This window comes from Candidozyma auris, chromosome 4 (assembly GCF_003013715.1).
Source record: "Candidozyma auris chromosome 4, complete sequence".
In the NCBI taxonomy this organism is placed as follows: domain Eukaryota; kingdom Fungi; phylum Ascomycota; class Pichiomycetes; order Serinales; family Metschnikowiaceae; genus Candidozyma; species Candidozyma auris.
Window position 1 is genome coordinate 890,121 of NC_072815.1, and position 15,215 is coordinate 905,335.

A 15,215-nucleotide genomic window follows, 5' to 3' on the forward strand; every position below is an offset into this window, starting at 1 on the left:
TGGTATGGAGATGTGGGCTGTATAATACGACGGTGGCGAAATGAGGGCATTGTGCTTTGTAGATGATATTGACTACTTTGAAGGTGTAAGGAGATGACAAGTATATTACGACTAATATACATGTGGCTTTTCTGGCATAAATCAGCCTTAAACAGAACAAGGGCGACTAATATTCATACACAAGAGAGGCCCTTCATTGTTTAATCATTTTATAAAAGGTAATTCAGTGGCATTTAATGGAAGATTTAGCTAAATCTCTATGAATTGAGGTTCAAGCCCTCTGACTTGGACAATATTGAAGGACCTATTTTTGGCATAGGTCGAGGGCCGCTTTAATTTACACCTCGTGAGAGTATCCTGGTTCTCAAAATATATCATAATTTGGCTTCTACATTTATAGCAGATTAGCTTTATAAAGAGGGTAGTACGTCGGTTTAAGAAACTCAAAAGGGTTAGGTAAGTATTTGCGATTTGTCTTCAAAATGGATGAGCCACTGTATAATGAGAAATCAATTGCTTCATCAAAAATCGGAATTGAGCCAATCTTTAATGATAGTATTCAAGGAGGCTAACAAGATGAAAAGAAACTCAATTAAGGTCAATCTAGATGCATAATGGGAGCTCCTTCTTACAGCAGCATCAAGTGCTACTTTGAGGAGTCCAACTCGTACAGTGTTCGATACATGCACGAGAAAAGAAGATATAGAATTTAGAAAGAGAAGAGAGTTGTGTATCGTAATATTCTTCTATTTTAGTAATATAAAAGTCATTGTCCGTTTTGGTCCAATTGAGGTGTTCTCACCTTAGTCCCCCCTTGTGCTTAACTATGGAGACACTTTTCGCACCCATTTTCTTCAATACTCGTTACTCTTCCTCATCAGCTATGATCAAGGTCAAGGTAGAATTCCTCGGAGGTCTTGATGTTATTTCAAACAAAGTCAGAGAGCACCGGTTGACATTGCCTTTGGAAGAAGGAGAAGCGACCATGAGGGACGTGATAGAACACATTACCAAAGAGATCATCGCCGATGAGAAAGACATCCCGGTGTTCATCGAAGAAGGTACAGTGAGGCCAGGAATCCTTGTTCTCATAAACGATACAGACTGGGAGCTAGAAGAGAGGGAGGACTATGTCGTTGAGGCCGGCGACGTGTTTACTTTCACCTCTACTCTCCATGGAGGGTAGACAGAAATGAAACGTCAGATATTGGCTTATTGAGTGCTTCTAGTGGTATCTTAAGATGCCTCAAACCATTTCAAGGCTAGATTATTTGAGAACAAGTGGAGCATTTGAAAATAAGTGGAGCATTTGAGAATAAGTGGAGCATTTGAGAATAAGTGGTTTTACTACGAAGAGGATTTCTTATCCTCCCGATATTGACAATGAAGGATCGCTTGGAAAGCTTATAGAGACAGCAAACGAATAGTATCACCTTCAACGCGCTACACACCGTATGGCAGACATCCATCGTAACTCTTATCTATTAACAATTGCATGGGTCCTTCCTCATGTAGCAGCACATCCAAGCAGCTCTTTTCGCATCTGATCGCTCTCAATATGGTACAATATGGCACCCTAGGAGCCCCTGACCTGGCCAGTCTGGTGTGGGCACCAACACCAATGTGTGCTTGTGCTGTCCTCGAAGCACACTCACACAGATCTCCTTCCCAACGTTGCCCTTCACCTTGTTGCCCACAGCCTGCAACTTGTCGTGGTTCCCAGCATGCACATCATCACCGAACACGAGGATCTTATCGTTTTCTCGTAGTCCACTCTTCTCAGCCGGACTGCTTGCAGCCACGCTTTTCACTAGGGCAAACGGGATGTTGTAAGTGACACGTGGAGCAGCTTCCTCAGCCCGAGTCTCTGTGAGGGCATTTCCATCACCACTCCGAAGCTGCCTCGTCAAGTGCTTCTCGAGAAGCCCTAATATACACTTGTGGTCGTTCCTCAATCTTATGATCTTTGTACGAACTAGCCTCACGGTGACCACGTCAACGTCGCTTCGAGGGAACCCATCGACCACAAGCGGCGAGTCCATGTCGCAATTGCACCGGTGCTTGAGGGTATCGAAAAGAGACGTGAGCTGAAGCTCCACTTCCTCCTTCACTTGAGCCAACCTGGGGTAGTCGAGCCTTGCGAGTTCTGCGTGGTTGTAATCGTTGACGTCTATATTGAGGCTCTTCATGAGCCCTGTGAAGGCGTCGTCTCTATTGTCAACGGTCATTCTTTGAAGTTGTGACTTGCGGTGGCAGCTTATGGCAAAATGATCTGAGAAGTGTAGTAGTGCATTCGCGCATCACATAGTTTACCAACTACCAGTTAAGATACGAGACAATGAAAGAACACATGAAAAGGTAGCTTGGCTCATGGATTCCCTGATGCACATTTTCAAGTCTTGAGCTGAATGTTGATTGGCTACTCAGAGGACAACTTGATGGTAAACCAGGTAGCCATTATATGAGGCCCTCGCCATTGCATATATAGTGGCAATGATATACTACAGGGACCATATTCGCTATACCGACTTTCGTTAACTTATCCAAAACCCGTTCATTCAAAGTATCCATATATTCCAAACCAAATCTATCATCATATTTCCCTAGTTGGCGCCACCCCTCGGCGCTCCCCGGGTTACCGTCATCACCCTATCTATCTGTTGCTGAATGCTTCTTTCCAACTCGTATAGGTACTGTTTAAACGCCTCTAGTGCCTGCTCGTCCAGAGCAAAATCAAGGGCTCTCGGTTGGGTCATGTTTTAAACCAACCGAATGTCTGGATTCAAGTACCAACAACCCTTGGGATACTTTCACCCCCTTTATATTCCACGTTTGCAGCCATTTACGAGCTTGTCAGACCCTGGCTGGCGACTGGGAAATACGAGCTGCACGAGCAGGTGCAACGGCAAGATTAGCTTATGCAGGGGGAAACCGGGAGAATCAGCAATCTAGCACACACACTACTGGTACTAACCGCCTCCTTTTCCCTGGGTTAATGGAGGCTATACACATTCCCCTGAAGATACCCGTTCCCACAGTGTACTGTATGCTCATTTACGAGGTAAGTCCCACCTCGTATTGGGCGAATTGTGGCTTTTATGTGAGACGGCAAGAAAAAACTTTCGAAACAAAGCGATAAGCCAACGGGGAAGCAAGAGAAGCGAGATAGGCACAATGAGGTGGAAGCTGTGAAACATGACGTAGGGAGATCGGGAGGATAGGTGGATGCCGCACGTGCATGTCCACGTGACAGCAGCCTTTGACCTTGAAAGAAAAAAAAGCCTCTGCTGCCTGATTGCAAAAGAGCACGTGACCTCGCCTGGCCTCCAGAACCTATCCAGTGAATTGGATTAGTCAGTTTCACCTTTTTCACCACTGGTAGCCATGATCTCGCTTTCTCAAGAGCATATCGACCATTTGAACAAAACGCTTGTGGAACTTTCGCCGCAGGAGGTGCTCCGGTGGGCAGTGGTCACTTTCCCCAATTTGTACCAGACCACTGCGTTTGGCCTCACCGGGTTGGTGATTCTCGACATGATCTCGAAAACGAAGCCTGTGGATCTTATTTTCATAGATACTTTGCATCATTTTCCTCAGACGTACGATTTGGTCAGAAAAGTCCAGGAAAAGTACCAGCCCACACTCCATATCTACAAGCCTAAAGGAGTGGAGAGTGAAGAGGAGTTTGCCAAAAAGCACGGAGACTCACTTTGGGAAAGCAACGACGACTTGTACGATTTTCTAGTGAAGGTTGAGCCTGCCCAGAGAGCTTACAAAGAGCTAGGCGTCAATGCGGTGCTTACAGGGCGCAGAAAGTCTCAAGGCGGAGCCAGAGCAGCGTTGCCTGTGATTGAAGTGGAGGAGCTGAGCGGAATCATTAAGATCAACCCATTGTGGAATTGGGACTTTGCCCAGGTAAAGGCTTACATCACGGAAAATGCAGTGCCATACAACGAATTGCTCGATTTGGGGTACAAGTCCATTGGCGACTGGCACCTGACCGTGGCAGTGGCGGATGGCGAGGACGAGAGATCGGGTAGATGGAAAGGCAAGGCCAAGACGGAATGTGGGATTCACGAAACATCTCGTTTTGCCCAGTACTTGGCCAGCACAAGCTCTTAGGGGGGGGTGAAAATTCAGAATCGCTTAATAAGCAACCTTCAAAGGTACCTGGAGTGCTTCATAAAGAAGAAGTTGCTTTTGGCTTCTTCTGCAATTCAGCATGAACTATATATTATTTGATGCTTCTGCGGAATTGTCTGGGATGAGTTTCAGAGGTGAGACTACCCGGACAACCAAGGAACTTGGGAGGTGGATTGCTTCCACTTCCGCACACAGTGGATACAATTCATAGAATATGATACAGCAAACAACAAAAAGAAAAGTGTAGAGAGGAAAAATAAGTGGGATGTTTTACATTCTCTGTGGTTTGCAGCCATCGCCAATTCCGCCTCTGGCAACCTCCACATGGGGTCAGCGCCTTTGGTGGAACAAACTCCGCTTATATAAGCTCTGCAAGTACTCAACGAGTAAACATGATGGTGTTCATCAGTTGTTCAGCGTAAAGAGTGCTTGTTCTGCTATTGTACTCAATGATGCGCTTGTAGATCATATATGCCACATTCAGTCACGAAACTACCTGATGTCAAGAAGTTCGATACGTAAATCACAATTTCAAAGATTAGCTCTTAAGATTCCAAAGCTAACCATTCTCTTTTTATTTCACTGGTGTCTCTAATTCCGCTCACCTCTCCTCGGGTTTAAGCCACTGGGAACGTGCATAGATAAGACGCATGGAAGCGACGTCAAATCCACGGAATTTGACCCTCCAGGGCCCGTTTCACGATTTTTAACACGCATTCTGGCTAAACTGTGAATTCCACTGACGACGCACGTCCTTCATATTTCCCTATTTATCTAGCGCTTGCAGTTCATCTTCCGTTGGTGTCTCTCCACGAAAACACGGAATCGTAGCCTATCGCGGTAATGCGGAATCTATATATGAGCTCACTATTTCACTACAAATACAACTTAGAACCCCGACATAGATCCTTTAACCTGGCCAACATGATTAAAGAGATCCTAATAGATGGATACAGGCTCGTTTATGCTCAGCAGACGCCTGTTTTGGCAGCGATCCTAGTGCTTTTCGCTGCCTACACTTTCATTTTGCACCCATTTTTCATCTCTCCCTTGAGACATGTGCCTGGACCTTACTTGAACCGAATTTCGAGCATTCCCTTCATGAAAGCCGCCTGGGGTGCATCTCTTGTGAGGAAAACTCATCTTTTGCATGCTAAGTATGGCGATGTTGTGTTGTTGGCGCCCAAGATGATGGCCTGCAACGGCGACCCAAAGTACTTGCACGACATCTACACCAAGAACATGCCCAAACTGCGGTTCTACGAGAATTTCCTGAACCACGGCAACAGAAGGAACATCTTCAGCACATTGACGAACCCAGAGCACCTCAAGCTCAAGAAAATCATCCAGAACTTGTACCTGAAGGGCGCAGTGCTCAAAAACGTCAACCGCCAGAACTTAATAGAGAAGGTGACGTTTTTGATGCAAGACTTGCGCCTCAACGACAGCACGCCTGTAGATGTGTTCACGCTTTTCGCTGCTTTGGCGATGGACGCTGTGAGTGGATTTGAGGTCGGGTTGCAAAACAGCACCGATCTCTTGTTGAAGCCAGAAAAAAGACCCATCATCGCCTCGTTCAGGAACATCTCCTCCATGGGCTTCTGGACCACAAGAATGCCATGGTTTTGGCGCTGGGCCGCCACAGACCAGATCTTGCTGGATGTGGAGGTGTGTGAAAAATTCGAGATGGACTTGTACAATAAAGCCGAGGCAAATGTTCCCGAGAGGCAGCCCAACGTGAATTTGACTACGCTAGAGGCACTTAAAAAAAGCGGCGTTCGTGGTTTGAACGCCTACTCTTTGCTCACAGACAATCTTTTTGCTGGCCACGAAACCACAGCGGTCCTGATGACATACATGTGCTACCAGCTTTCACGGCCCATCAACAGGAAACGGCAGCTTAAGCTCCACGAGGAAATTAGAAATAGCTTTGGACCCGTTTCTGACGACATCATCGACGACATCGAAACTGTCGACAAACTTCCATACTTGGATGCTGTGCTCAAAGAAACAATGCGTGTGCACGCAGCGATTCCAGGGTCAGAGCCTCGTGTTTGTGATAAACCGTACGAGGTGAACATAAACGGCAAGCGTGTGGTTATTCCTGCGGGCACTGAGATTTCTTGCCAGCCATACTCTATGCACAGAGTAGAGCTGGTGTTCCCACGGCCTGATGAATGGATCCCAGAGCGCTGGCTCCAGGGAGATAATGAGAATTACGAGGAATATACTGCCAGAACGCTGCACATGAACAAGTACATGTTCCCATTTGGCAAGGGGATTAGAATGTGTCTTGGAATGAACTTGGCCTTGACTGAGATGAAGCTAGCGTGCGCTAACATGTACTGGAGATACAATTCCATCATAGACCCCAAATGGTGTCGTGGCAGAGGAAGCGACAATACCACCCTCCCCATGGGTCACGAGTATTATAGTAAAAAATGTGAGCAAGGTATCATGGCCATGGCTGATGCATATACTACTCGCCCAGAAGGCGAAGAGTGCTGGCTCGTGTGGTCGGAGATAAGCGGAAACTGAATGGGGTTGACGAAAAAGACATCGAAAGGAGTCAAGAATTGCATGGATTATCTATCTGAAGATGGGTCTCCAGATTTATGTAGAGATGTATCTAAATCCACTGACTAGATAAGCGTGCATATAAGGGGCATTGGTGCATAATCTCTGTACGGGGCTCATAACCAAAATCCTTTTATACATAAGGAGAGACCCTGTTGAGAGGGCTCTTTTTCTTTATTAATGAGATCTTGTTGAAAGAGTCTCTTCTTGTACTATACCAGACATCCCAGCAGCAATAGATAGCCACAAATGTGACAAGAAAGATCCCATAGTTATGAGTCTTTTCAGCTATCTGACTTCCCATCACCAGAAAAAGAAGAAGTAGATTAGAACACGTCTTGAAACTACCTCCACGGTTCCAAAAATTAGATCATGCGTAGTGCCCTGCATCTGAATCCTGCAATGCACTTTTTCCCAGCTGTCAGATCTCACCAGATTGGGATCCTCCAGAAAACCAAAAGAAGCAGGTACCCAGCTTCTTTTTCCAAGCAGCAGCAACTGACACTGATTTTGTGTCATCCAACAAATGAAGCATAAAACCACCAACCCAACAAAATAGCAGCGATTTGCCTAGAATGCAAATATTAGTAGTACGACTTGGCTGCTCAGAAGTAGCAGACCAAGAAGCCCTGAAAACCAAACGCAGCACTCCCCCCAAGAAACCCTCCTTCTCTTAAAGAAAAGGGACCACATGTGTCTTATAAACACTACGATTTGGCCATCGTGGTCTTTGTTGGCCAAAAAGAAAACCCGAAACATTCGAGTTTTTAACTCCCCCAGATACCCACTTCTCGAACAGAGAAGGACCACTTGTGCCGCCCAAACACTCCGACCAAGCCATTGTGGTCTTTTTTTTTGGCCTGGAAGAACCTCCTCCTCCCTATAAGAGCTAGCTCTTATATAAAAATTCCCCCAGATAACCCACTCTCCAAAATATGGAGAAGACCAATTCGAAATAAGTTCCAGCTGTGGTCCTGCCAGCCAAAACTGCCTAAGAGGTGAGATCTTATACACTTTGGGAGGCTCCAGGTACCGCAGAACCTCCTTATATACCCTGGTCAATACCAGTCCGAGTCAGTGACTGGCATCAGCCAAACTCATCAGCACCAACAGCACCAACAGCACCAACATTCCCAACAAGTCCGCAGTATTCCACCGAATAACTATTTGCGCTAGAGAATTCAAGTGAAATGACAGCATTCAGAAGTGGAATTTGTGAACAGTGGCAACAACAAAGCATAGAACCGAGACAACTAGAACCACTTATAGCTCCATCTTCTGTCCCGTAGACCGAGAATAATTAATCCATCGATGTCTACTCACATGTCTCACAACTGGCGAATGGCGCTCAACCAATCCAAACATATTCGGCCGGCTCGAACATGCTCCTCATGGCGTGGCAGTAGCTCCAGCGGCCGAAATCTAAAAATTCCGTACCGACGCTGCTAATCCCCTGGCCCCTCAGCAAGTGTTGGCCAGACATCCACCAAGGAACCAGAGGAAGAAAAGAGGAGCCACCATACCACCACCAGCTGAATAACAACGCAAGTAGACTCAAACACAGACTTAAGTAGAGGATCCTTCGCCTGATTGTATGTCACTTTGGAAAAAGCTGTCAATTTTGACCTCTAGAGAACAAATAGTTAGGATGAAGCTTCTGCCTCTTGAAGGTAGGGACCGAGATAGATTCGCCTCACATGAGTGCTCGATAAAATTGAATCTGATCAACATTGGACGGAAGGGAAGAAAATGTCCAGCGAATGACTTCTTTTGACGTTGTAGCGAACTGGATCAAAAGCAGTATCTGAATAGAGATCTCGTTGCCTGCGATACCCACCATCGAAAGCTCCTTCAAAAAGGGAACCATGTAGAGTTTAACAACCCAAAAAGCAGCACGAATCCGCTGAGCGAGATACTCAGAGCAACGAGTATCTTCTTGTACTCGAGTGTAGCTATCTCATGGTACAAGTTTGAGTAATACGAAGTGAGCACTTTCTGAGGCAAAAATAAGCAAACGAGGTTTCAAACTTGATGCGGTTCCACATTTACAAAAGAGGGACCTGAGTATCTATTCAGAAAGAGATATTCCCATGTACGGGTGGAAGAGGAAGAAGTAGTGATTTTGGCTGCAAATCCTCTACTAGTGTGCGCGATAGTATGGGGAGGCATTCCGTAGGAGTCTGATGGAGGAGGGTACATTCTACATCTAGAAAGAAGCATTTCAATGGCGTCCCATTAGATGGATTTCTTAGATAATTACTACATTAGGATGAAAAGTTCAAGCCTGAATGGTCAAGGTTTGAAAAATCTGAGGTGTTTTCTGTTTAGCCAAGGAGGCCGGGCAAGAAGTAGCGACTTCGAGAAGTTAACTTGACGTTGACAGGCTCGTGATTGATGAAGGGAGAGATGTTATTGAATTGCAAATTGTGTGCCCTTCGGAGCTTCTGCCTCTTTCATATGTGGAGACAACGAGTGGTTGTTGAATAAAAACTGGAAGGGCTAATTGAAGCCCGAAATGACCTTGCATTGTCACCAGAGGCTCTCATTCAGCAGAAATGGAGGATAGTCACTGACTCTCAAGCAAGTGAATATCGCCTAGGAAAGCCTGTGAGCCTCTTCACGGGAGCTGGAACAGAATCCAGGAGAATTGAATTTCTCAATGGCTTTTTTCGGGTCCTACAATCTGTCTTGTGCCTTTCAGTGCAGTTGCTTGTCTAGCTTGAAATCGTCGTCTACAGCATTGGGCGATAGGTGCACCAAAAACTCAGTTCAACCCAATGTACATCAAACAGCTCCCTTCAACCAAGAAGCGGACCTGCTATGTCTCTTCAGCTATTCTGAATCTCACAGACATCAAAAGCACTGGCCTGGCCGCCTTGTGTATACACACTACAAAGACACAGGAGCCGAACGGGATCTTTGCAACAATACTGAAACTATGGAGATTTTTGGAGTTGATTGGCCAGTGCTCGTAATTCGAACAATCGTTTCTCTAAGCGAAGAGAACTACGAGTATAAGCGAAAGCCCAGACCAATGTGTCAATTGAGTTTCACCAGCTGCGTTTCATTCAAGTACTGCTAAATTCAATGCCACTTTGCTCTCATACATACCTAACCAGGAGAAATGAAGAGCCGCTAATTTCAATGTCAAGTGAAATGGCCAAATAATGGATACACATGATTCATCAATCACCTTCATTGAACTCAAGTGCATCTTCATACACCAAGGCGTCTCCAGGTACTTTTTTGATTGCTTACGAAATCCTCACCGGAAAGTGCTTTCCAATGCTCTGAATTGCATCAGCAGGTGGAAACGAGAGGAAATTAGTTTTCGCAGCCAAAAGCGCAGAAAGCGCAGCCTAAGCGCAGCGATAAAAAGAAAGCGCAAAAGCGGAACTCTTCTCGTTCACAGCTCCCAATTAAACGTGAAAAATACAAAAAAATGTTAAAATATGTGGAACGTGGCAGGATTCCAATTACACCTCGGTGTTTACGGCTCTTGTCAATTGCCTTTGGTGGTAATCAACCCTTCCTTACTTGGCCCACCATGAAGTACTATAGTTAGCGCACAGTGGCTAGCCAAAAATTCAACGGCTCCCTGTACGCCGCTGCAGCAAGAAAGCGAAAACAGGAAATCACGAGGCGAAAATGAGCCTAAATCGGCCACTTAAATTAAGCTTCATTGTGTCCCTGATGTGTGAGTCCCTGGTGTGTGCTCACGTGACCAGAGACCCCAGTGGACCCTGCTGCCTCGGTTAGATCGGCCCCAACTACTTTGCCTTCCAACCACTTTTTCTTTTCAAAACCCACACATTATGCTTCCCTTTGCTATCCCTTACCCGCCCGAGCAGGACGAGGGCTACTGGGGCATCCCCACGTCGACCATCGACTGGTGCGAGGAAAACTACGTGGTGCTGCCATTTATCGCTGAAGCCTTGAACACCACCACCAACGCTGTGTTCATTGCGTTGGCTGCTTTCGCCATTTTCCACGCTCACTACAACCACTTGGAGCTTCGCTTCCAGTTGCTGGCCTTGGGCTTCATGCTTGTTGGAATTGGCTCATGGTGCTTTCACATGACGCTCAGGTACGAATACCAGCTCTTGGATGAACTTCCCATGATCTACGCCACGTGCATCCCATTTTGGAGTGTTTTCTCTGAATTCAGAGACAGACGCGGCTCGATCTTGGTTGGGGTGGGCATTCTTACCGCTGCTAATTTGCTCACGGCGATCTACTTGCATTTCAAGAACCCAACCATTCACCAGGCAGCGTATGGCTTGTTGAATGCGGGCATCATCTTCAAGTCGTACTCGTTGGCGAAAGTGCATGTCAAGAATGACAGGGCATCAAAGCAGCTCAATAGAACCATGTTCTTGGGTGTGGCTCTTTTCCTTTTTGGCTACATCTTGTGGAATATGGATATCCACCTTTGCTCTCATGCTAGAGCCGCCAGAAGAAGCTGGGGCATGCCCTATGGCTTTGTGCTCGAGGGCCACGGCTGGTGGCATATTTTCACCGGCACTGGTGTATACTTCTATCTTGTGTACGAGGAATACCTCAGATGCTTCTTGACCAACACGGAGAAGTTCTACGAATTCCGCTGGATCTTCGGCTTGCCTGTGGTGAAATTAGTGGACCAGGAGGGTTTGGTGAAGTTCAAGGCGGCCCAAAAGGCTAAGAAAGTCCAGTGAGAATGCCTTTATTGAAGATTTCAGCACCTCAATGGCTTTCGTGAATCATTCTCCACACCTTCCTATTTATCATGCACTGTTTGTTCAGTGACGTCATACAACCCCATGTTGGAGAAATGGTGCTAGAAATGCGTTTTGAGGTGGTATAAAGCTTTCATTAGATTAGTGAGTATCCCGTGTGGGACTCGGGGGAATTGAGATGAGAAGATTATAAGCGCTGGCGTAGAATACTGTTCTCTAACCTTCAAGGTTACTATATAGTTCGTAGCATATGTCGTCTTTTTCCGCTTGTCATCAAAATAGAAACCCACTTACAACATGGTGAGAACCTCTTGAATGAACTTATCGTTCTTCAGCTCTTCGCTGTAGCGGCCATCCACAAGCTTTTTCAATGACAGTATGGCCTCCTCAGAAGAAACCTTGCATTTCTGTGTTTCAGGGTCGATGCATTCATCTTTCCACGAAAGCAAGATCGTCTTGAGCTTCTCAACACCAGCGCTGATCTCCTCATTGCTGCATTTCGTCCTTTTATTGCTCACGTATGGATCAGCATCGGATCCCGCATTTAAACTTTGGAGCTCTGAGGCCTTGCGTTTGGCCATATTGATGATCTTCGTTGGGAATTTCACGAGCTCAGCAACATGAATACCGAAGGACTTGTCAGAAATTCCAGGCTCTACCCTGTACATCAACGTGATATCGTCATCCTCGACTTCCTCGGCACCTTTCTTCTCGATGTGGGCGACCACATGTAGATTTTGTACTCTACCCTCATACTTCTCTGACAATTTGGTAAGCTCATGAAAATGCGTAGCAAAGAGCGTGAAGCACTTCTTAACACTAATTAGATGCTCAGATATGGACCATGCTAAGCCAAACCCATCATAGGTACTGGTACCGCGGCCCAATTCGTCGATGATAATTAGAGAGTTGTGTGTAGCGGTAGCAAGAATCGATGAAGTTTCTAGCATTTCGATCATAAAGGTAGACAAACCCTTGAGCTGGGAATCACCAGCACCCACACGAGACAATATTGCGTCAAAGATCGGCACTTCTGGAGGCGCACCATCTTCTGATGCTGGGATATACGAGCCCACTTGACACATGAGCGCAATGACACCAACCTGACGAATGTATGTGGACTTACCTCCCATATTTGGACCAGTGATGATCACAAAAGATTTGTCATTATCGGCATTACCCAAATTGACGTCATTGGCAATAAAGTTTACGTCTTCTTGTAATTCAAGAACAGGATGTCTTGCATCCTTCAAATTGATTCTTCTGGATAGGAACTCTTCTGAAGTTGTTGACCCTGCCAATGGATGCAAATTGGGCTTCATGAAAGGCGTTGGTGCAAAAATGGCAACATTGGCAAAAGATGCAATGACATCAATGTGGCTCAACACGAGCGAAAGTCTCAAGAAAACAGTTTGATACGTCAACGTAATGGACAAGATCTCCTTGATCAATTCCTTCTGCTTCGAGTTGTACTCATCAGAATACTCTGCGTATTGTTCAGAAAGCTTACGAAGCTTTCTAGTTGTGAAGAAAACGCCTGCCTTCACAGTCTGGAGCTCGATGTAATTATCACCGGTGTTTCTCAAGATGGCCGAGTCGATACGTGTGACTCTAAAACACCACCCGTGTTGTTGATGATTTTCAAGCTTGAGCTTCTTTTCAATATCGATATTGAGATCGTCTGCAACCTGTTCATGAACTTGCTTAATCTTCAGAATGGTGCTCTGAAGGTTGTCGTTGATAGTGATGAGCAGCTCATCAAATTCAGGCTTGATGTTGAAATCCGTGTAAAGGTCACTGGACGAGGATGATTCAAGGGGAGAAAGGTCGATTGTCGTTTCTACCAACTCCTGAAACTTCACGAGTGAAGCGTGGTTCTTTGAAAGTGGATCCAACCACTCCCTTTGCATGAGAGGTTTGAGTTGCTCAGTAGCGTCATCCAAAGACATCTGCACCATGTTTATGAGCTCAGGAAGAATCGTTACAAGCTGGTAGAGCCTCACTACGTCCTCCAATTTTTTATTCTCGGCCCCTGTGACCCTCTTCATGCCGTTGGCGATTTTCTTGAGAAGTCGCTTCACATCGGGAACTTGCGTTAACCATTCTTGCGAGACAAACACACGAAGATTGGTATCGTTGATGAGGTGTCCCACCAATGCGTGACGATCAGAAATGGCATCCAAGTCCGTGAGCGGCTGCTTGAGCCATTGGGAAAGCAAGCGTGTGCCGGAAGCAGTCTTGCACTTGTTCAAAAGATCAAAGATCGACGACACATTTGACGGTTTGGGGCCTGGCATGGTCTGAGTGGAGGGGAAGATGTTTAGCGCTCTCATTGTCGAGGAGTCGAGCTTCATATAGGTGTTGAGGTTGTACTTATCAATGGTGAAAGAAGCCGAGTCGCCTCCAAGCAAGTTTAAGTACTGGATAAGAGAGTTGCAGCAGCCCAATGAGAGGGTGTACTCGGAAGAGTTGATACCTTTGGAAGCAAGCACGAGCTCGACATTGTTGGCAGCCTCACTGTCTATGTTTTCGGCCGAGACGATCTTTGCCAAATCTTGGTCGATGTCTTTGGCTGTGTAAGCGCTCAGCTTGATGGAGGAGATCACCACTGAGCCGATCTTGTTGAGCACTTGGAAGAGCTTCACCACGTCTCCAGGAGCATCGTCGTCTGGAGTGTATGAGCTTGGCAACACAACTTCCTTGACGTTCACTTGCAAGAACAACAGCTCCAAGTTCGAAAACAAGTCGTTATCCTCGAACTCCAGCAACCGCAACGCCTTGTTCAGCAAATCTGCCAAACATACTCCCACCTTTTTTCCTGCGCCAGAGGTGGTGAATTTCACGCTAGCAACCACGGGAGTCAGCGCATCCCGAAGCATGGATTCCACATCAATTCCATACTCCACAGCAAGCAGCTCGAGATTACCGGGTGTAGCCGTCGCTAGTAGCTGGAACTGCTTCAGATACACCTCCACCTTGTAATTATTTTCCACTAGGCAAAATCTCACCACCGACGTGAAAACCTGGGGTGAAATCGTCACGTAACGGTGCTTCGAGTTGGACGTCTTGATCACCAGCAGCGTTTTGTAGATAGCATCAGCAATGAGTTCTGCATCATCTTCTAGAGCCGTGAAGTAGTCCTTGTGGTCGACAATTCGAACGGTGTTGGCTTCTTTTTCGGGCAAATTGGCAAAGCGCCGGTAGAACAGTCGTTCGTCAACGGTGTCTGTGAATTTCAAGTCGGGTCTTGTGCTGGACATGAAGAGATGGTGAATGTGTTGATGACGATTTGTGATCAGGATACAAAGCGTAAGATATACGCGACCGCGTAGCGTGTAGCAAATGTGAAGGAATGGGTGCAAAATAGAAGAGGAAGACGAAGGAGCGCTAACCTTTCGTTGCTTCTATTCATGGAATCTAGAAGTTGGCAATTGTCCAAGTTGAGGCGCTCTTTAAGAGAACTGTTGATTTTGAAATTTGTCTGTTGAGTATGAACCCACTCACTGCACTACACACCGCACCTATAGTGAACTGAGTCTTTTCAGTAATCTATTGCCAAATCTTCGATACCACGCTGTCTACTTCATCAAATGTTGAATTTTGTTGAGTTTGGGCAATTTTCAACTAAATGTTTTCTCCTCTCAATTCATTTGTCAAATGACTACAAGTACTTTGGAAACAGATTTACCCTAATAAAAGCTCTCGAAAAGAACAGTACTAATGGCCTACGTTGTTCACCCTAGAAGCAGTCGACATAGGCCCCAATACTGGATCCCAACG

At 46.0% G+C, this 15,215-nt stretch overlaps 6 protein-coding genes across 6 annotated transcripts; 4 read left to right on the plus strand and 2 right to left on the minus strand. All coding sequences in view use genetic code 12, as the record gives it.

Annotated features, from left to right (window-relative positions):
* Positions 1-826: 826 nt before the first annotated feature.
* Positions 827-1,186, plus strand: CJI96_0004092 (ubiquitin-related modifier URM1; the record flags this gene model as incomplete). The annotated part of the gene is made up of 1 exon (XM_029037324.2): positions 827-1,186. The coding sequence occupies one exon, from the start codon at positions 827-829 to the stop codon at positions 1,184-1,186; it is 360 nt and encodes a 119-aa protein (XP_028888380.2).
* Positions 1,187-1,553: 367 nt separating this feature from the next.
* Positions 1,554-2,228, minus strand: CJI96_0004093 (uncharacterized protein; the record flags this gene model as incomplete). The annotated part of the gene is made up of 1 exon (XM_029037325.2): positions 1,554-2,228. One exon carries the CDS (start codon positions 2,226-2,228, stop codon positions 1,554-1,556), a length of 675 nt encoding a protein of 224 aa, XP_028888381.2.
* A 1,156-nt stretch (positions 2,229-3,384) lies between these two features.
* Positions 3,385-4,122, plus strand: MET16 (phosphoadenylyl-sulfate reductase (thioredoxin); the record flags this gene model as incomplete). The annotated part of the gene is made up of 1 exon (XM_029037326.2): positions 3,385-4,122. One exon carries the CDS (start codon positions 3,385-3,387, stop codon positions 4,120-4,122), a length of 738 nt encoding a protein of 245 aa, XP_028888382.1.
* Positions 4,123-5,067: 945 nt separating this feature from the next.
* Positions 5,068-6,681, plus strand: CJI96_0004095 (uncharacterized protein; the record flags this gene model as incomplete). The annotated part of the gene is made up of 1 exon (XM_029037327.2): positions 5,068-6,681. The coding sequence occupies one exon, from the start codon at positions 5,068-5,070 to the stop codon at positions 6,679-6,681; it is 1,614 nt and encodes a 537-aa protein (XP_028888383.2).
* A 3,854-nt stretch (positions 6,682-10,535) lies between these two features.
* YDC1 (alkaline dihydroceramidase) lies at positions 10,536-11,414 on the plus strand (the record flags this gene model as incomplete). Its single annotated transcript, XM_029037328.2, has 1 exon — positions 10,536-11,414. The coding sequence occupies one exon, from the start codon at positions 10,536-10,538 to the stop codon at positions 11,412-11,414; it is 879 nt and encodes a 292-aa protein (XP_028888384.1).
* Positions 11,415-11,725: 311 nt separating this feature from the next.
* MSH2 (mismatch repair ATPase MSH2) lies at positions 11,726-14,695 on the minus strand (the record flags this gene model as incomplete). Its single annotated transcript, XM_029037329.2, has 1 exon — positions 11,726-14,695. One exon carries the CDS (start codon positions 14,693-14,695, stop codon positions 11,726-11,728), a length of 2,970 nt encoding a protein of 989 aa, XP_028888385.2.
* Between the last annotated feature and the right edge of the window lie 520 nt (positions 14,696-15,215).